The 21449-nt window shown below is 47.3% G+C and overlaps 1 protein-coding gene across 2 annotated transcripts in view; it reads left to right on the plus strand.

The window, feature by feature from the left end:
* Positions 1–1451: 1451 nt before the first annotated feature.
* FAM219A (family with sequence similarity 219 member A) overlaps positions 1452–21449 on the plus strand; it is a 111012-nt gene continuing 91014 nt past the window's right edge. For both annotated transcript variants that reach the window (XM_069880953.1, XM_069880954.1), the window contains exon 1: positions 1452–1606. In XM_069880953.1, coding sequence (XP_069737054.1) covers positions 1547–1606 — 60 coding nt within the window. In that variant the 5' untranslated portion in view covers positions 1452–1546. The remainder of the gene's footprint in view (positions 1607–21449) is intronic.

The following is a 21449-nucleotide window of genomic DNA, read 5'->3' on the forward strand; positions in this document are numbered from 1 at the left end:
TCGCTCCTCACGCCGGCGCCGCAACCCCCGCCGGAAGTTGAGAGCGGCAACCCTGGCAACACGCCGGAAGCGCCTCGCGGCCAAACCGCCCTGAGCGTTCCAACCACGCAACCACCCCACCCACACACAGACACACACACACACCCCCCCGCAGGGAGGGAATGGTACGTCCCAGAGGTGCCGGGGACCGACGCATCCGGGTCCTGCTGGGACTCTGCTAGGCCACGCCCCGCCAGGAATGTAGAATCATAGAGTCGCAGAATCACTAGGCTCGAAAAGACCTCTTGGATCACTGAGTCCAACCATTCCATCAGTCACTAAACCCTGCCCATCAGCACCTCATCCACTTGTCTTTTAAACACCTCCAGGGAAGGTGACTCAACCACCTCCCTGGGCAGCCTGTTCCAGTGCCCAATGACCCTTTCCATGGGATATTTTTTCATAATGTCCAATCTAAACGTCCCCTGGCGGAGCTTGAGGCCATTCCCTCTTGTCCTGTCCCCTGTCACTTGGGAGAAGAGGCCAGCACCCTCCTCTCCACAACCTCCTCTAAGGTAGTTGTATACAAGAGACCAATGAGACCTCAGCTTCCTCTTCTCCAGGCTAAACACCCCCAGCTCTCTCAGCAGCTCCTCACAAGGCCTGTTCTCCAGAACCTTCACCAGCTTTGTTGCTCTTCTCTGGACCCACTCCAGAGCCTCAACATCCTTCTTGTGGTGAGGGGCCCAGAACTGAACACAGGATTCGAGGAGCGGTCTCACCAGTGCCGAGTACAGAGGGAGAATAACCTCCCTGGACCTGCTGGTCACGCCGTTTCTGATACAAGCCAAGATGCCATTGGCCTTCTTGGCCACCTGGGCCACTGGTGGCTCATGTTCAGTTGCTGTCAACCAACACCCCCAGGTCCCTCTCCTCCAGGCAGCTTTCCAGACAGACTTCTCCTAGCCTGTAGGTGCACAGGGTTGTTGTGCCCCAAGTGCAGGACCCGGCATTTGGCCTTGTTAAACCTTATCCCATTGGTCGCGGTCCAGCGGTCCACCCTGTTCAGATCCTTTTGGAGCCTCCCGACCCTCCAACAGATCCACGCTTCCACCCAGCTTAGTGTCACCCACAAACTTGCTAAGGGTGCACTCAATGACTCCATCCAGGTCATTGGTAAAGACACTGAACAGGGCTGGACCCAGCGCTGAGCCCTGGGGCCACCACGTGTAACCATGACTCTGCTAGGCCACGCCCCCTTATCAATATGCAGAGAAGGGGCGAGGCGGCGCGCGGGAACCGAGCATCCGGGTCTCTCGGTGATCGCCGTAGGCCACGCCCCCTTGCGAATATGCAGATGAAGGGGGCGCGGCGACGCGAGAGATCAGGTAGCGGTTTGCTCTCCGTAGGCCACGCCCCCTAATGAATACGTAGATGGCGGGGCGTGTCCGCGCGGCCCCGGAAGCGCGCGGCTGAGTCACGGCGCGGCGATGAGGCAGCGGGCGCGGCGGGCGGCAGCGTCCCCCGGCGCCTGAGCAGCCTCCCCGGGCCCCGCCCCGCCGCCACCATGATGGAGGAGATAGACCGGTTCCAGGTGCCCGCCGTGCGCGCAGAGATGCAGCCGCTGGTGAGGGAGGGGTGGGCGGGCAGGGCCGTGCCGTCCCCGGTAGCCGCCGCACCGGGAAACGGAGGGGTCGGGGCGGCGCCGCCGCGCCGTTATGTAAGGGGCGCCCCCGAGCGCCCCGCCCCGGGGATGCTGCTTTGCCACCCACCCCCCTTCCTATGTCACCCTCCCGGTGTCGCCTCCCCCGTCCCCTCCCGGTGTCGCTCCCCCCGTCCCCTCCCGGTGTCGCTCCCCCCCTCCCCTCCCGGTGTCGCTCCCCCCCTCCCCTCCCGGTGTCGATCCCCCCGTCCCCTCCCGGTGTCACACACACCCCCCCCCCCGGTGTCACACACACCCCTCCTCTCCCGGTGTCGCCCCCCCCCAATCCCCTCCCGGTGTCGCCCCCCCCCAATCCCCTCCCGGTGTCGCCCCCCCCCATCCCCTCCCGGTGTCGCCCCCCCCCCCCATCCCCTCCCGGTGTCGCCCCCCCCCCATCCCCTCCCGGTGTCGCCCACCCCCCATCCCCTCCCGGTGTCGCCCCCCCCCATCCCCTCCCGGTGTCGCCCCCCCCCCATCCCTTCCCGGTGTCGCCCCCCCCCATCCCCTCCCGGTGTCGCCCCCCCCCCCCCCCATCCCCTCCCGGTGTCGCCCCCCCCCCCCCCATCCCCTCCCGGTGTCGCCCCCCCCCCCCCATCCCCTCCCGGTGTCGCCCCCCCCCCCCCCCATCCCCTCCCGGTGTCGCCCCCCCCCCCCCCAATCCCCTCCGGTGTCGCCCCCCCCCCCCCCATCCCCTCCCGGTGTCGCCCCCCCCCCCCATCCCCTCCCGGTGTCGCCCCCCCCCCCCCATCCCCTCCCGGTGTCGCCCCCCCCCCCCCATCCCCTCCCGGTGTCGCCCCCCACCCCATCCCCTCCCGGTGTCGCCCCCCCCCCCCATCCCCTCCCGGTGTCGCCCCCCCCCCCCCATCCCCTCCCGGTGTCGCCCCCCCCCCCCATCCCCTCCCGGTGTCGCCCCCCCCCCCCCCATCCCCTCCCGGTGTCGCCCCCCCCCCCCATCCCCTCCCGGTGTCGCCCCCCCCCCCCATCCCCTCCCGGTGTCGCCCCCCCCCCCCCCCATGCCCTCCCGGTGTCGCCCCCCCCCCCCCAATGCCCTCCCGGTGTCGCCCCCCCCCATCCCCTCCCGGTGTCATCCCCTGCATCCCCTCCCGGTGTCGCTCCCTCCCTCTCCTCCGGTGTCACCCTTCCCTCCCCTTCTGTGCCACCTTCCCCCCCATCTCCTCCGATGTTATCCCCCCCTTCCTCCTCCCTCCGGTGTCACTCCCCCTTCCATCTGGTATCACCCCTCCCATGTCACCCTCCCTGTGTCACCGGTCCCCCCTCCAGTGTCACTCTCTTTCCAGTTAACCCCCCATACCAACTCCTGCCCTCCGATGTCACCCTCCCTTCAGTGCCCCATCGCCCACTCCCATGTCACCACCCCCCCAGCATCAACCCCTTGTGACACCTCCTGTGTTGTTTTTTTCTGTAGCATCACTTCGTATGGCATTGTCTCCCATGGCATCAACCTTGTCTCTCCTCCCTTGTCACCTCCCATGGCATCCCCCCATGTCACCCCCCAACCCAATGTCACACACACCCCCCAGTGTCAAGCCCCCTGTGTCTTGCTGCCTCCCGTGGCATTCCCTGTGGCATCAGCCTTGTCACTCCTTTGTCACCTCCCCTGGCATCATCCCCAGTGTCACCCCTCCCTTGCCACCTTCAGTGGTGTCTCCTGTGGCGTTGCCTTCCTTGCCACCTCCTGTGGCATCAACCGTGTCACCACCCACTGTCACCTCCCCATGCCCCCCCCAATCCCTCTGGTACCCCCTCCGTGACCCTGTGGCATCAACCGTGTCACCTCCTGTAGTCATGGCTGCTCACCTGACCTTGCCTGATGGAAATGCCGCTTCTCCAAACGCTGGCAGCATCCCAGCCCCACTTAGTGCATGGGGCGGATGATTCCATGATTCCCAGCGGGAAGCGTTGGGATGCAGTGCCGGGAAGCAGCAGGGAGACTGGGTGGGGAGGGAGGTGCTGCGAGCTGATGGGGTTTGAGTTTACAAAACAGGTGAGGTCTGGGGGGAGAAGTGGGCAGCACTGCGGGCTGGTCTGGGTGCTGCGGGAGCAGAGATCCCCAGGGATGCGATGGATGACTGGGTGCTGTCTGCGGGGAGAGGCTGAGGGGCAGGCTCCCTGGGTGTTTTTACAGCCACCCTGCGCAGTTCAGAGCTGCTGTCGGATGTTCGTCGCCTGAAAAGTCCAGGTGTTTTACAAATCGACATCTCTGTCAAATCAGTTTTCCTCACCTAAGATTTTTTTACATAAAAATGCCATCTGTGAAAGTCTGTCTGTTCGGTTGGGTTTTTTTTCTCCCCATGCCAGGGCATGTGTTTTTCATTTCAGGATATTTTCTTCACCTCATAGACGCAATAGTATTCAATTAATGAGCTCTCAGGAGGTTGACGTAGTGGTTACCCTGTTACACAGGACCCTGGGGAATCCTTGCAGGGAGGGAGATACCCAGGCTTCTGTGACTTTGCAGATGTGTCAGTGGGCAGGTAGAGTGGTCCTGGGCTTTTGGTAGCTTCTGAAATGACACTTAGGAAGGAAGAGGAGCTGGCTGGAAGCTATGGGAGATACTAGGCCTTCACCAAGTAGTCCAAGACTTCTTAGGAGGTGTGGCTGCTGTGCTGTGATGCTACAGGCTTGCTTTTATATGTGTTGTGCTGCAGACCAATTGAATGTGTTTGTCCATTTCTGTTTCCCATCTGGAGAGCTTCCCTGGTGTGTTCCTTTCCCCTTGCTTCTGTCTGCCTCACTCTCTGCATGAAGATGTGTTGTTACATGTTACTTGTGACCTGTTGAAATACAGTTTGCCTTGGCATTAAAATGAAAGATGGATAATGGGCTGTTTCACTCAAGATGTTGATTCCTTTTGGCACCTGGAGTAAGTAAATTCCATCTCAGCATCTGATTGTGTGAGACTGGGATGTGAAATGTTTGGAGAGGTGGAAAGAACTTTAAATACTTGCACAGATCCTCTTTACAGTGGGTGAAGAAAGGTTATTGTCAGGTTCACGTTAGCACTGAAGATACTGCTGAGATTTCCTGTCTATCAAACTGCACATTTTTTAGAGTTGGTGAACCAATCCTCCATCTCTTGTGTATGTGAATGTTTATAAAAAATTGAGAACACAGTAGTTGTGAACAGAAGGATGCTGTGAAAGTCTACAAACTCAAATGCCCCTCAGTGGCAAGGAAAGCACTTTTCCTGTGGTGGGAGTGTTGTCAAATTTTGAACATTTTTCTTAGTCTGTTTTTTTGTTTCTGTTTGGTTCTGTGGCTTCTGACCTTTGTGGTGGGGAAGAAAACTGCCTGGACAGGCTAGTTTGGACTTGTTAAATGCCCAGCTTGTTGTGTGTGTTTTATCAGGCAGAGACAGCAGATGTGACTGGGCTGGTCCTCTTTATTCATGTTATGGAAGGCAGTGGGCATAGCAGTGAGATTAGCAACTTTGGAAAAGCTGTTGGAGGACAAAAAAGACTACTAAGTGTTTTCTAGAACCCCCCTGGTAACAGTGGAATTGGCACACACGTGCATGTTTGCATGGACATGGAGTGAGCGGAAGCCAAAGAGGTCATCGGGTCCAACACTGCTGCCTCACGATAGGATGGAATATTGTGCAGCAGCGATATTGTACAAACTTCCTTCCCTTCTTCAGCAGCCAAGAATTAGGAAATTTTCACAAAGGGCTTTAACACCTGCATCAAAAGAATACTCTGAGCCTGTGCTTCAGCATTTCCATTGACTTTTAACTACGGTTGCTGGGACTGGGTGTGTAGGATACTTCAATGTGCCTGGAAATACTGGCCTCAGGCTCAGAAGTGGGACAGAAGAAGCCTAGTACTGCATTTCCAGTGGCTTCCTCTGCTTTATGGCTCCTGATCTGTACCTTGCAAGTAGGGACTGGATGCTTGAAAGAATCCTGGCAGTTCAGAAGCCAGCTGGAGTTTATCACCTGGATCTACTTGAGTGATACGGTCCTGCCCAATACTGCTGCTTTGTTCTAATTCAGTTACCATTTGTTCCTTCCCTCTCTTTCCCATCCTATACTTTAAAGTACAGAATAACCTTAGCAACTTGGGACTAGTTGTTTCTTCTTCACAGTATAAAAGCTTTTAGTTGCACGTGGTTTCAGAGAGAGATGAGACTGGCAGTCTTTTCCATATCCAAAGGGCTGAGGTTGAAGTTTGTTTTCCAAGTGGGACCCAAGAGTCATTGGAAACTGCCACTGAAGCTATAGAAAAAGTCTTGAAACATGATCCCCTGCGGAAAGCAAAGCAAAGGCCCCTTGCTTGATTGGAAGTGCACACAATATATGAAATGTTTTTTCGTCCTGTTCAGGCTGGAGGATGTCCTAGGAGAGTCCCTCTGAGTCTGTCCAGTACCTGACAGTTATGAGAAGGGTCCTGAAATGAGGTTTGAGGAGCAAGGCTTTACTCAAAATCCTTAAAAATCACTGTGTTGTACACTTTTGAATATCTCATTCATCATTGTAGATGAAGTGTCATCTTAGCTTTTGATGTCTTCATGCTAAACTCTAGGATATCCACCAGTGATCTGTCTAGAAACTATCTGACAGGCAGGCCTGCTGATTTTCTGATGCTCAGAACTGAGATGGGTACAGCTGTCAAATGCTGAAGAGAAGCCATTCTTGGGAAATATCTGAAGCCTTTGTGAGCCCTCAGCCTCCAAGCCTACCACTATGCTGGTGCTGTTTATTGATCAGCGCTCTGTCAAGGGCAGTAGTGCACTAACGTCTGGTGTCTGTTGAGTATACACCGTGACAATAACTGGTGTGGTATTCACTGAGCAGGGACAGAGAATCTGACACATCCGTGGCTTTTTGCAGGATTAACTTCTTTAAAGCTCAGATGTGTCTAGCAGGGGAAGCTTCTCTCTCAGACAGCCTCGTCCAGCCAAGGGCTGTGTTGGCATCTCATTGCACGGCTACGGACAGCATTTAGTACAGGCTGGAGCTGTGTGGAGTACTGCTTGCTCTGGCAAAGCCTGCTGGGTTCTCTGCTTGCTGCAAGGTTCCCTTTGCTAATAACAAGTCAGATGTTGCGTTGCAGAGTAGAGAAGCATTTGCTCTGCAGGCTTGCACACTGGCCAGCTCTGTCATATGTCACCTCCTGCCCTTCACATCGGATGCAGTGATGTGAAGTTACAAAGGTGGGCAATCATTTTCTTCTCTCTCCAGGATGTTTGGATAAGCATTACAGGAGTCAAGAAAGCTATCTTGACTCTGTTTGACCGCTGCAAATACGTTATGAAAACTGCAGTGTTTCCTTGTATCTGCAGATCCAAGGAAGAGTTCAGTGCTGGAGTAATGAGAGGGAGTTTCTGCAGGCAGGTGAAGAGAATGGCACACAGACAAAGCTGCAGAATGGCATGAGACCCCTTATTTCACATCTTTGCAAGGCACATTAATCTGCATATTCTGATATTATGGCACAATTCTGTACATATGCACCACAGAAGGGAAGAAAGGGTGGTATCTGGCACTTGGTCACATTCCCATGGTACCTTTCCATGGGATGGTCTGCTCTAATGCCCATTGCTTATCTTGGATACTAGTGGCTCCTGGCTTCCATCCCCAGAATGCCCAGCTCTTCAAATTGGGGTCTGAGGCACAAGTCTTATGAGATGTGGCTGAGAGAACTGTGGTTGTTTAGCCTGGAGAAGAAGATGCTTAGCAGAGAACTTATCACTCTCTGAAGCTTCCTGAAAGGAGGCTGCAGTGAGGTGGGTGTTGGCCTCTCCTCCCGGGGATCAAGTAATAGGATGAGAGGAAATAGCTTGAAATTGTGCCATGGAGGTTTAGATTGGATATTAGGAAAAAATTCTTCTCTGAGAGGTTTGCCCAGCATTGGAACAGGCTGCCCAGGGAAGTGGTGGCATCTCCATCCCTGGAGGTGTTCAATAAACTAGTAGAGGTGGCAGTTTGGGATGTGGTTTAGTAGGCACAGTGGTGCTGGACTGACAATTGGACTTAATGATCTTGCTGGTCTTTTCCAACTTAAATGATTCTATGAACATAAACTCATTTACAAGAAGTTTTGTTTACTTCTAATGCGTAGTATCTTGTCTTCCTTACCAACATGATGCAAGCTCAACTGTGGATACTCTGTTTCACTTAGTTTCTATTTGATCTCCCACCAGGCTTGTCATTGCTGCCCTCCCAAAAAGGCCTGTCTTCGTTCACTGTTGGGTACCAGGTTCGTTTTAGATAAAGTCAATTCTCTGCATTGCAGGTATGCATGGTGTGATGTGGCCTGAAACTCATTATTTCTGGGAAACTTACACTTGATAGGTAGCTATCTTGGCTGATGGCGTCAGTATTGATATGTTAAGTTGCAACTAGAGATTTTTTTCCCAGTCTGTTGTTGTTGGTGATTGATGTTGATTTGATTTCTCAATTTTTTTTTGTCAGGAAGGCTTCCTAACAACATATAATTCTCCTCAAAGAGGTAGGTATTATGGGGAGAGAGAGAGAGATGAAGGGTGCACTTGCACAGTGAGGATGCTGAAGAGAAAAGGAATTAAAGTACTATTTGAAATGGGGATGGGGGAGCCTGTAATTATAATTAGACACATCTTTTCTTCAGCTCTGGAGCCTCACGACATGCTCTCCCTGTGATTTAGAAGTCTATGTTTTGTGTTGTTAGCTAAACTCTTGTGAAATCCTTAGTATTTTTGTTGAAATGCACTGAGCGTGTTGCAGAGGGATTGTATCTTTAATCATCCTGGTACCCGCAACCCTGCTGAGCCTATGTCTCTAGCATGCAACAAGCACTGGCTGGCATATGATGGGAAGCTGACAGAGGACGATGTTGGGTCACACGCTGCTCCCGTACACTGACACAGGCAGTTTCAGCTCTTACCACAAAGATGGAAATAGAGGAAAAGTGCTCTTGCCCACATGGCACCAGTACAACTTTTCCTAAGAAAAAACATGTGTAAAAGTCCAGCAGCTTCAGAGAAGCTTTGACACAAACTCCTGAGCCTTTGGCTTGCTTTGTGAAAGTGGCAGCTGGAATGTCATGTTTCGGTTTCTGAGTTCCTGGCCTACATGACAAATGGAAGCTTTCTCCAGACAATTGGGCTGTTGCTTCTTTTATCTCATTCTGAGTTACTGTAGCCAGGATGGTATGCTTGCCAGGCTGTGGGACCTCAGGCTCATAACTTGAGTTCTGAGACGACAGCTAACCTAAGGTTTTTGCTTATCCACATCCTGCAGTGATGGTGTTGGCTTTTTAGCTGAAATGCCAAATCTATGCTGGTCCTGGAGGTGTAACATTTCCAGGAACTTTAAGTATATAGAGAATGCATTTCTCTACAGCTTTTCTTGAACATTAGGAGAGAAAACAGAAGAAAAAAATAGATTTTGTTTACTTGGCCTTAAGAAATGAGCTATAATTTAGTCAGCAGGCTGCATGAGTGCTCACCTTGCTTTTAAAATCTGCATTGTTTATCGTTGGAAAATATTGACTCTCTCATCCTATGAAAGCTGTACTGTGCGTTAAGGTCTTTGTTGTGTCTGATGCATCCCTAATATGGGGAAAATATCTAAAAACAGAAAGCCAGAAGTAACTAAGAAGCAAAAAGAAAGGTTATACCTGCAGGGCTTAGAATAGTACATTAATATAACATTGGGTCTTCAGTGCAGAGGCACAAGAAACTCATCTTTCTAACAGGAAAATGAAACAAAAATGTCATCCCTATGTATATTCATTGTGGTGTAGCCCAGGGGTTACAAAGCTATATGTTTTGTAAATGCTTACAGTACATGAAATTTGTCATGTCACAGCACTGAGGGTTCTGAAACAAAACTATGTCAGATAGCGCTGCTTTTGGTTACACAGCGTATTTTGATAGGCTGCTGTGTCATCTATAGCTTTAGCCTAAAGATAGGTCCTCGAGTACTTCAGTTCACTGGGGTTCTGTCCTGTCCTCTCCCTGTCCCATACCACGCCTTTGGTGCAGAGTACACAAGGAGCTTTATGACCACCCCAGGCAAGGTTGAAACTCCAGCAGTGATCCAGGACAGGCTACCGAATGACTGTGGTGAGGGATGAAGCTGCTGTAGCTAGAGGATGACCTGCCAGGACATGGGAGCATGTTCTGGCTGGCGCTGTCTCTGCAGGCACATTGTTTCTTCTTCTCTGTTTCTTTCTATGAGCTCTGACTGCAATTGTTCTGTCAGTCACATTTGGAAATCTCATCTTGAGCTAAGAAAGGTTTTTAGAAGGGGCACTGAACTCTGAAGAATTAAACCTGCAGAGTCCCCTCTTGGGATTCTTCCATAACTCTCAAGAGCTCGTTATCTGTAGCTTGATATTAATATCTACTCAGACACCAATTTCTGCTACTGATGTAGCTGTGTAAGTCTGCCAGTTGGTAGTGGCAGGTCCCAAAAGAGTCAGATAAGATGAGCGAAATACCTCGGTGAGAGAAGAGAACTATATGTGCCTTTAATTCTGCAAGCCCTCATTCAAGGAAAGCCCTCAGCTTACTCACAGGGCTGTAGGGTATATGTGGCCTCTCTACATCTTCCCTGCTGTGAAATTGAAGACTGGACTTGATAAGGGAAGAGGAGACCCTATCACTGGTTTGGTCTGTGAGGATTAAGAGTGGAGCTGGCTGACGGCAGGATTGGGAGTCAGTCAGTCACAATGGTGTGTCTTTTGGCATCTATGCAGATAAATAATCTGTCTTTTTCCACAGACACAGCGTAGAAATGTGTCTGCTCTTTCCCCTCACACTTGCACATGCCATGCATCTTCCATCAAGTCTTGCTACGTTTCAGATATAAGGTCCCTCTAAAGTTATTCTGCATCTGTCACTATAAAATTGACTTCTTAGTGATGCAGCCAATTGCAACTAGTGAATCCGTCAGTTCCAGCTCAGACCGGTATAGTGTCCCTGAGCACTGGTATTTCTGAGGTTTAAAGTGCAACCTTGTGCAGTGGATTGGTGTTGGTTTTGTAGTGTGCGATAGGGAGCAAGCATTTGGTTCACTGGTTTGTCTCTGAGGATAGCAAGTTGGAGCGAATGAAGCTGTAGATGGAAATTTTCTCAAATTTGAAGAGAGTTCATCTGCTCTCTGCTGGAGAATCTGCTTGATTCTTGGACACATCCTTCACCAATTCCCAGGACAGCAAGGTTTGTCAGTTTGGGAAGCTTCTTTGTGAAGAAGTGCTCTCTTTAATACCGGCTGCATCCCAACAGCTTTTACTGCATGAGTAGCAGAGTTGTCTTAGTTGTGGGCTGAGAAAGGTTTGGTTTATATTTTCAGCCGTAAAGCTATAGGTAGCACACATTGATTTTGTTGAAAAGAGTACTGGCTCTCTAAAGGTGGGTAAGACCTTATTTCCTGTACGGAAGGGGAAAGGGAGAGCATTATGTTTTATGCCTTAGAAAGCTATTCCAGCTGTACTGACAGGCTGTCCAGTGGAGATGCTGCCTCTGCCTTTGAATAGTTATTTTTCTAGGCCATATTTAAATTCTTCCTGACTGTAGTAAGTTCTGCTGCGTAGCTTTGGCTTTATTACAGCTGTTGACAAGCTTTGTGTCTGGAGTTAGTGGAGAAAACATGTCAACGAAGCTGTAGTATTACGTCAGACTATCAAGTAATTAGCCACCAAGTGACTCCTGTAACCCAGTACCATCTGCCTGCCAGAGCGTGCTGTTTATACTTTGTGTGCAGAGCTGAAGCAGGTAACATTAATGTCATCAACAGTCTACATTCTCTTTCCCCACACACTTCCTGAAGCTTGCATCCAGGATACACTGTGTTAGAGCTTCTCCATTGAGCTTGTTCCTTTCAATGTCCAGGACCATCAGACATGAGGCGTTCCTCCTTGGAAATGGTACAGTGTCTTGCCCCGTGCTTGTTTGACACTGTTTTTCTCAGTTTCTTTGCAGTGTCCTTCCTGAACAGAGGTCCATTACTGTGAGCAGCTGACCTTCTGGGCTCTGCAGCATTCAGTCTAATAAATCCTGTAGACAGTCTCTCTTTCCAAGGAACCAAGCATAGAGCAGTATTCTAATAAACATCGTTTCTGTCTTGTGTGTTTTACTGATTGCGTGGGCACGTGGGTTAGTGATTTAGCACACACATATTCAAATCATAGAATCATAGAATGCCAGGTTGGAAGAGACCTCAGGCATCATTTGGTTGAAACTTTTAAGGTAATGTATAGTCTAACTGAGATGGCCCAGCACCGTGTCAGCCTGAGCCTTGAAAGTGTCCAGTATGGAGGAATCCATCACTTCCCTGGGGAGATTATTCCAATGTTTAACTGTTCTCATGGTGAAATCTTTTGCAATCTGATTGGAATCTCTTCAGAGCAGCTTATACCCATTACCCCTTGCCTTTTCCATGTTACTTCTTGTAAAAAGGGAGTCTCCATCCTCTTGGTACATGCCCTTTATGTGCTGGTGTGTACATGGTCATAAGATCTCCTCTAAGCCTCCTCTCAAGCCTGAACAAACCAGTTCCCTCAGCCTTACTTTGTATGGTAGGTTTCCTAGTCCTCTGGTCATCTTAGTGGCCCTTCTCTGAACCCTTTCCAGCCTCTCCACATCTTTTTTGTATAGTGAGGACCAAAACTGAAGGCAGAACTCCAGGTGCTAAACTGTTTATTTGGGTTATGTCTTGTTTCAGGTTTTTGTTTGGTAGACCCAGATGAAAACAAATATTGGTTCCTGTCTCAGTGTCAGAGGTGCTTATGCTGATGAAATTATTGTTTCCTCCCCTAATCCCCAGTGAATCTGGGATGTGATGGTATCTGTTCACTAAGTTTGCGATAGGCATCGGAAGACCTTTTGAGCTGAGATGAATTATTCTGGTTTGGTGTCCTCTCCTGCTTCTTGCTTTCAAACAGATCTCTTGTGGTTGGCCAGTAGCTCTTTTTTCCTTGTGGACCAAGTGCCTTTAGCTTCTTTAAATGCAATTAGTTTTGTGTCTTCAGCAGTTCATTTACTTACTATGCACAGTTGTCCGAGGTAACTTCAGATTTCTTGTGTTTCTTTATGCACCTCTGTGATGGTAATCTCAAATTTAAGGTACCTCAGCCTCCCAGTTCTGCAGCATTCCTAACTGAAATGATTATTGGTGACTTGCTTTGCAGTGGTCAAGATGCTCTTTAAGGCCACCATATCTTTAAAAAACAAATGTGGACGTATACATCACTGAGAGAAGTACCTGAGTCCAGTAAACCCAGTATGATCCTCAAAGTATTGTTTTATATTGAGAGACTGTCAAACTAACAAAATGCACAGGAACCATAGCGGTGATGGCTATTCATTCAGAATATACTTGAATTCTGTATGAGTAGAGTAGGTCAAATCCTAATGTTTGTGGCCATGGTTAGAAATCTCTGAGTATAAAGGCTTTTGGCTGTAGTGGTTATTACAGAAGAGGAAGGTACTCTACTATTTCAGTACTTACGGGGTTTATTCTCACTGGTAGTGACTTGATTGTGGGGCTTAACTTTTAATCTGAAACTTGTTTTGTGGTCAGTTGTTGCAAGTAGCTTGAGGTGTAGTGAAAGACAAATTTCAAACTTTCCGAAGCCTGCAGAACTTGTACATCCAAGGAGCTGTCTAAGCAGACTGACCTGAGAAATGGGAGAGCAAGGGAGGAAGAAAGGTCTACGTTGCATGGGGTGCGTGTTGCTAACAGAAAAGATAACACAAATTGGAGTGTTCCTGGCCAGAGACGGCACTGTAAAGCTTTTGTCTGGCAGGATCTTGTGACTTATGCTTCTGAAAACATTTCTTTGTATGAAGGCATGATTCTTTTCCCAACCACATGCATATGATGCAGATGGAAAATACATCATCTGTGATGACCAGAACAGGCCCTCCAGCTGAACACCACACAGACATTTTGCAGGCACCAGCTTTGTCAGTTGAGGCATGGGAAGAGAAGATTCACCCTTCCAGATGCGGCTTGTGTATTTTGGAGCAGGGAGTTAGGCGTACAGAGAAATGTGTGGTGCTCCTGTGTCTGTACAGGGTCTGTTGGCTCAGTCTCCTCTCTGCAACAACGTTTCCAGTCCCACACTTCTTGGGGGCAGCTTTATCCTAGTGACAGTAATTAACGCCTGTATCATTGAGATGCTGTAATGTAGTACTGAGCCCTGATGACTGCAAATATGGGTTTGTTTTGAAAACAGAAGGGAACACAGGATACCTGAACATCGGTTCTCATAGCATCCAGCTATGGAATACGTGTGGAGCAAGAGAAAACTCAGCATGAGTGTCTAGGACACCTGTCTATGGGGATAACTCTAACTCTGACCTTAAGCCTAAAGGCTCCCTTTGTAGGATTGCCCCTGCAGAGAATTGTCTGCTCCTGGAGCACGAGCATCCCTTGAGACAGGCTCGGAGCGGGTATGTGAACAGGGCGGGCATGGGAATATGTAACAGGGTTTTCACAGGATCCATGTGATATGAAAGGAGCAGGAAACACTTTTTTTCCTAAGCTAGGCTTCTTAAACTTAAAAGAATCTTGCAGCAAAATTGTGTTGTACTCCAGAGAAAGGCTTAACCGTTTCTCTCTGCCTCTGCCAACCTCATTCGGGTGTGTGGGTCTGTCTAGATCTCTAATCTTAATTTGCCTTTATGTAAGAAAAGAAGTGGGAATAGCAGTCCTGAGAATAGTTATAGGAACAGCATGTTCACAGGCTTTGAAGATGGAGGTCACCTAGCTCACTGGAGCATGTAAAAGCTGCACTTCATGTTGGGTTGTTGGCAGCTGATAAGCCTAGGAGAAACTACTGACAAGCGATTCCATTTCTGTAAATGTGTGCATGTCAAAAGTTGGATTCAGATTCCAGTTTTGATCATTGTGCTAGGAATAAGAGGAATGGGTATGGCAAAGGAATTAGCGGAGGTCCAACTCTTCTTGCAAGCGTGTTGTAACGCATGTGTACTGAGGTTTAACTGGCAGGAATTGCCATCTCATGATGTTTAATACAAAGACTGAAGATACAGTCTAGAATTCTGCAGAGCACTGGCAGTTCCTCTGGTGCTTCAATGGAATAAAAAGCCACACTGCTCCCTGTCTCCATCTGTTCCAGTGAGCCAAACCCTTTGGTGCATGTACTTTAGATCACGTATCACAAAAGTGCTTCTCTGTGAAAAGGATTTCTTGTACCTCTTACAAAACTTAGGGCAAAGTGATTGTGAAAATAACTGAGATGGTCCATGCTGTGCATGTAAGATTTATTATAAAGAGATTATCTGGTTATGGGAGAATACTTTGTTTGGATTCTACATAGCATTTATAATCTGTGCTTTTTGCAGAAAAAAAAAGTTTTGTCCTGCTGCAATGGGAAATGTCAGATATGAGCTTTTATTAACTCTAAGATTGTGTATTTGCAAATTGAATTCTTTGAGGTTAATTTCTGAACTTGGAGAGGAAATTTCTTCAGGTAGAGACCAACCCAGGAAAAAACAAGCTTGTCCCATGAGGTTAACTGGTTGCACATATTAAATCTTAGATGTGCTCCCATATTGTCTTTCAGAGATGTGAACTTTGCAGTAGTTGCTGCTTTCTTTGTGGCCATGGGCTGTGCTCGGTTTTGACAAATGGAGATGCATGAATGAGGAGCACACTTAATTTCTTTTTCAGTGACTGTGACCGTAGTGATTGTTCAGTCTGGGTGTGAGATGGAGAAGGTGTGTGCATGTGTGTGTTGCCAAGACACCAGCTTTCAACTCTGTTCTGGACAATAGTGGTTCATGATATAGACTATAACAGTGCAAAAGTTTTCCCTTGCTTGTCCAAATGAATAATGCTCGAAGTAATGTTTAGTACTGTATATGCCTATATCTCAGTGTTGATTTGGAGCTAGTGGCTAATACCCAGACACCTAACTGGGGAGGCACGAGGTGCTTTTACTGGCCTGAGACTTGTGTGTTTGCTGGCTTATTTAATTCCTTCATCTGTTTAATGACTGTGTTACAAGAAAAAATTTTACTCTTTCTTAGTAAGCTGTGGCAGTTTGACAGTGGCTCTGATGCTTGAATGATCGTTAATAATTCTGTAAAAAGTAGAAAAATTAATGCTAAGTCTTCAGACCTGTCGACTTCAAAGTCCACATTTGTGGTCTGGAGATTACTGCAGATTCACTTGATTGCATAAGATCCTGACAGCTCTTGCAAATCTTAATTGGTTTGAAGATCAGAGATTTCATTTTGGTTTCTGACTTGTCTTTTGTGGGAGGTTAGTCAGAATTACAGGAACACATTGTGTTCCTGGAAGTGTTCAAGGCCAGGTTGGATGGGCCCTTGAGCAGCCTGATCCTAGTAGGAGGTGTCCCTGCTCATGACAGAGGATTGGAACTAGATGATCTTTAAGGTCTCTTCCAATTCAAACCACTCTATGATTCTATGATTGTGAGCATTTTTTAGTAGATATGTACAAACTCAAAACTAAATGCTGATGCATCAGCAACTAAATGCTGACTCCCTTCTTTCCAGGACAGGTGATTTTGGGGTTTAGAAATATTTTGAAATGGCCGCTGAAGTCTTCCTTTCTATATTAATTGACAAGTGGGAGAAAGCTAGATGCTTTTACCACAGGTATCCTGCATGGGTATGTGGTGGTTGGCAGATATTGCGGAAGAACCTGCCGGGAGACTTTGCATAAATTCAAAACTCATTAACATCACAAGGAATTACCAGCAGTTGGTTGCAGTGGTGATAGTGTTTTCATGCTGACACGCAGAGAGCCAGGAGGCATAGTTGAGGCAGGCTATTAAATACCACTCCAAGCTTGACCTTCTGAAGTGTATTAGACCCTTGCTGAGATTTTATTCCCTTGATATTGCAAACTTGTTCTTTTGGTTTAAAGGGACTCAAGAACTTGCTCTTAATAGTCTGAAGCTGTACTTCAGACTGTGGTCATAGTTGATAAAATGACAAATCCTTTAATTTTTCGAAGTTGAAATCCATTCCTCCTTTTTGTTGTGCAGAAATGAGCATTCTCTTCCTTGGCTGTTTCTAGGGCATAGGGCTTAATTCTGTTGATTGACAATAATAATAAAAACCCCTTCAACTTAACTGGTAAATCATACCAAATTTAATAGGTATAACTTCCAAATGAGCATTTTGGTTATTGTAGTAGTCCTCATTCTTCTATTTCTTTTGGAATAATGATCAGGATTTGTCTAAATAGTAGTTTTCAGGTGGACATACACCTGCTTTTCACAGATAGGACTGCTTTCCTGACAGATGGTAGTGCTACACACCCTGTACTGCAGCAAACAGTGAATGCCCTTACGGATATGCTGCTGCTACCAGAATCCTCTGAAATTTCAAGGTAGTGTTATACGTGTGGAAATGCCATCCTTTATTCAAACAGTCTCCTGATAGCAAAGTCAATTGCCATTCAGTATTGCTGGGTCAGATTTTTCAAAGGCTAGCTGTTGCCTTTCATTGAATAAGGTAAGTTTTGCTGTATTTGTCAGCATGACCTTCAGTTAATGCTTCAAGTGCCTGCCTGCAGCCAATATCTATTGTAAGCAAACACTTGGAGTTTCACTCTGGAACAACTGGTGCAAGCAGCACTTGGGTGGTGAGCATGTGTAGCACTCTGGTTTCAGAGCTACTTGGTTAGTTTTCAGCAAGATCCTGCAGATATGTGTTCCAGCCAAGTCCTCTGTACAGCAGCTACCATTTAGAAAAAAGGATTGTGCTCTGGTCACTTCGAGTGTCAGTGACTGTACAGTCCCCTTCTCAGGACAAGAGGCACCTAACAGACGTGGGGGAGATGGAGTAAAAACTTACTATGGTTAGAGTTCAGATTAACCCTTTCCTAAATTCCTAATTAATGTTGATAGTTCAAGTTGAAGACTTCTTAAAGGCTAGAGTGACCAGATATGTCTTCTGAAGTTACTTTAAAGCTGCTAACTTTGGTCTTGCAGGAACTTTTTTCTTAAACTGTAAATATAAAATCTTAAAGAGGAATTGTTGCTGTATTTCATCAGTTTATTTAGCAGTTCTGTCTGAATTTGTCCTGTTTCTACCTGCTAGTATTTAGAGATGCATTGGTAATTCTACTATGGTAGGACTGAGAAAGGGCTAATAAAGCACTGAGGTTTGTTTAAAATTGTTTTACTGCTTATTGAAGTTAGTAAGTGATTCTGTAAATGCAGCCTTCTTTCAGTTTTGCAGAACCTCCCAACCATGTCCAGTGACTATTTCAGCCTAATTGATGTTTCCTTACTTTGGTTGCTGATCTGAAGTTCATGTGGGTTTGTACCAGCAAAGTGCAAAACCTTCATTTAGGACAGAGAGGTGTGCTGAGCCATGAGTGTATACAAGGAAGCTCTAAGTTGAAAATGAAGGTGTCTGGGATGGAATGGTTGACCCCTGAGATCTCGGCACCAGTTATGGAGGGGCAAGGAGAATAACATCTTAAGGAGCTTTTATCCCATGGTGTTCCTCTAGGTCAGTTGATGTCTTGGTGTTGCTCTGCTCTGCTGCAGGGTGTCAGGCTGTCTTCAAATCTGGCTGATACACAGTATGGTTTTCAATCTCACCAAGCTCGTGGACTCTTACAGAGCCTGTGTTCCCCACCATATAGAAGAAGCATATCAGTCTCCTTATATACATTAAAGAACCCAAAGCAAACAAAACCTAAAAAGCCAAGCCATTTTAAAGGGTCTTATGCTTGAGAACGTCATACCTCTGAGTCAGTAGGTGGGAAGTGTTTCACTTGTCACTGAGGTTGGTCCTGTCAGTAAGTTGTGCTCTGTGAAGAGCTTAACAAACTGAGTAGTAAGGGAGACCACTGGGGTGACTGGTGCCTCAGGCATAGAACAGCTGTTAAAAAATTCTCACCTAAGACCACAACGGAAGACCCTACAAACCTGCAAGTGGCAGGTTTTTTTTTCAGGGTCATAAGTAGGATGGTATGGGCACGATGAGACAGGGGTAGGAGACTGCTCCAGGGGAAGGTGAGGAACTTAAGGGAGTGTTTCCTTTCAACTTCTGTCTCTGGTTTCCTCCCCTCCTGCCCTTAAAGTCAAATTGAGAAAGAAGAAAGAAAGGAGAAACCTTTATGTATTGATTTTATTCCAAACCTCAGTTGGTGGGTTTATGGGAAGAGCAGTATCTTTCCTTGAAAATTACATTATTACTAGGTTAGTATGAAGGAATGACTGACATTGTTACGGTTGCCAGTGGACAGAATATTAATGTTGCATGTTGCTTTTCATTGTTGAAACCCAGTGACTTCTCGTGGTAAGAAGGATGTAATTAGTGTGATTTGTTCTACTTGAGAGGCTGAGCATCACCGCAGTTTTTACTCAGTCATGTGTGCCAGGTGCTAGCTTTGGTGCTGCACCAAGCTTTCTTTGGCTCTTAGATGTTTCCCTTCCAGCAGTGACTGTAGTGGATGAAATACAAGTATCTAAGAGAAATGATTGCATGACATTCCTCTGATAAAACAGAAAGGTTTTCATAACACACTAGCTAGCAGTAATAGTGCACACACTTTCCAATCTAAGGAAGAACAGGCCGTGTGATGGCCAGTCTTCAGTAACGGCCTCAGCATGTGTTTAAGCGCTGTTTATGTGTGTGTGTGAACTCAGACGCCTTGCACCTGATGCAGAGTTGCTGTGTACTTCTGTTACTTGTTCCACAGCAAGCTGTACGGCCACAGTCTTGAATGTTGTAGCCGGAGATGAGTTTGTGGCCACGCATGCCAGGAAACATCACAGGGCACCGATCAGCCCTGGTGTCAGGCTGTGCCTCTTGGTGTGTATTGAGTGGCTCTGGTGCTAAGGCTTTTGAAAACAAATCCAGGATGCTGGGTTAAAAGCCATTGGTTAAGCAATGGTCAGGGATTCTTTCTGATCTTTGGAGGAGCTTTTTTTTGAAGTCCCTATCTCTTTCCCATAGCTCAGAGGTTCTATAGATTTAGTTGTGTTTGTGGTGCTGGCTCAGGACTTTCATCACTGGAACTCAGCTGCAGGGTATACTTCACTGATCTGAATGCTTCTTGAAAGCAAAGGCCACGTAGCAAAAAGAAGAAAGGCCGGTGTTATTTAGAGTGCTTTCTTAAAGTTTTTCCCCAGCTTTCATGGAACGCACCGATGGCTTAATATGACACATCCTGTTTTTAATGCAAACAGCTCCCTTCTGGAATCCTAATGTTATCTAGAAAATGGGCAAGAGAAACAGCAGCTTTTAGGGCTTGATATTTAAGTTGGAGAAATTAAGCTGCGTTTACGGGGCCCAGTGAACAAGAATACGGGCTGTCTCATGGTGCTTTTGTTGCAAGCTTGCCATCTGTCTAATTATGCAGCGAATGACAGGATGCATGTATGGCTGATCCCCTGCTACCTGCAGGTCTCTGATAGGTTTGTGTAAGCTGGGGTACTTCAGGGCTTGCAGGGTGAAGCCTTCCTGTAAATTGTTGTTCTGCTGTTTTGGTGTAGCAAGTATGCCCTTAGCTGTACAAAGAAATAAAAGGCTTGTGGGCCAGTCCAAAAGCACACGTGCAGGACTTGGGGTGTAGTGTCTGTCTGATTTGTGACCACCATCCAAGACCATGATACTTGCTTCTGTCATCTGCCATCATGCCTTCGCCTGCATTGCTGTTTGCAGCTGGCAGATTTTTTTCTACCTATCTGTCCTTGCCCTGAGGAAAGGTTCTTTCCTGGTTGAAGTTTGTCCCTGGTTAAGGTAAAAATTGCTCCCAAGCTGTATCTATTTTGGCCTGGTGAAGGGAGTAGTTGTAAAAAGAACATAAAGTCTTTCTTCTCCAAATTATTGGAGTATTTTCTGTGAACTTGTCTCTGCTAAAGAATGGTTGAAAAAGGGACAAACCTGGGCAACTGGTGGTGGAGGGGTTTAGTTCTGTCCCAGAATGTCTAGAAGGCAGGTAAGAGTCACAGAAACTACCGAATGAGCCAAAATAAGTAAAAATTTTGGCCCATTGAAGAGCGCTTTTGCCCAGACTTCCAGGAAGGCATTTCATAGTCCACTTGGGGTGATGTACCTTTTATTGTGAAAAGTCATCTTATCAATACATGGGGAAAACCCAGCTGTAGCTCTCTTTGTTGGTATGCTGGGCTTCTGTGGGTCCCTCTGTCTCTCAAAAGAGCCATGTGTAAGACACTAGGTAGTGACTTCTGCTTTCTAGAGGAAGAGATGACAGACAGTAGAAACCTCAAAGTTAAAGGGTTTTTTTTCTGTAGATTATATGATTGTTCTTTGTAAGGTTTGAATTTTCTATACACAGTGTTGATTAAGAACACAATTTTGTTGTGCTGCACCACTGTATCTTTTAAGTATTCTCATCTGAATAACCAGGTCTGGGTGTTCACAAAAATAGCTCTTGAACCAGATGGTTGTACCTAAATGCCAGGTCAGTGTCAAGAAAAAGCCTCTGATTGGATGTGCACTCAGTTAAAATTGATTAAAATCACAGTCTCAGTTAAGTACAGTCTGGCAATAGTGCCCCTGTGTTGCTATAGGCAACCAACACATGGTAAACTTACTGAATATTAGATTTGTATTTAATGTTTCCGTGGTCTTTCTGGTAGAAACAAGGTTTACTCTCATAGATGAAGTGAGCTTTGACAGCCCTGTGAGCGCAGAGAAGCAATGCTAACAAGATCAGGGATTTAGATGCCTGTTCTCAATTGATTATATTTTAAATACCTTTCTACTGTAGAACAGGTTTTCTGTTTAAGTCTGTCTTTCCTTTTCTTCCTTGGTGGTCAGGGGCCGACACATTGGA

This window comes from Phaenicophaeus curvirostris, chromosome Z (assembly GCF_032191515.1).
Source record: "Phaenicophaeus curvirostris isolate KB17595 chromosome Z, BPBGC_Pcur_1.0, whole genome shotgun sequence".
Classification (NCBI taxonomy): Eukaryota; Metazoa; Chordata; class Aves; order Cuculiformes; family Cuculidae; genus Phaenicophaeus; species Phaenicophaeus curvirostris.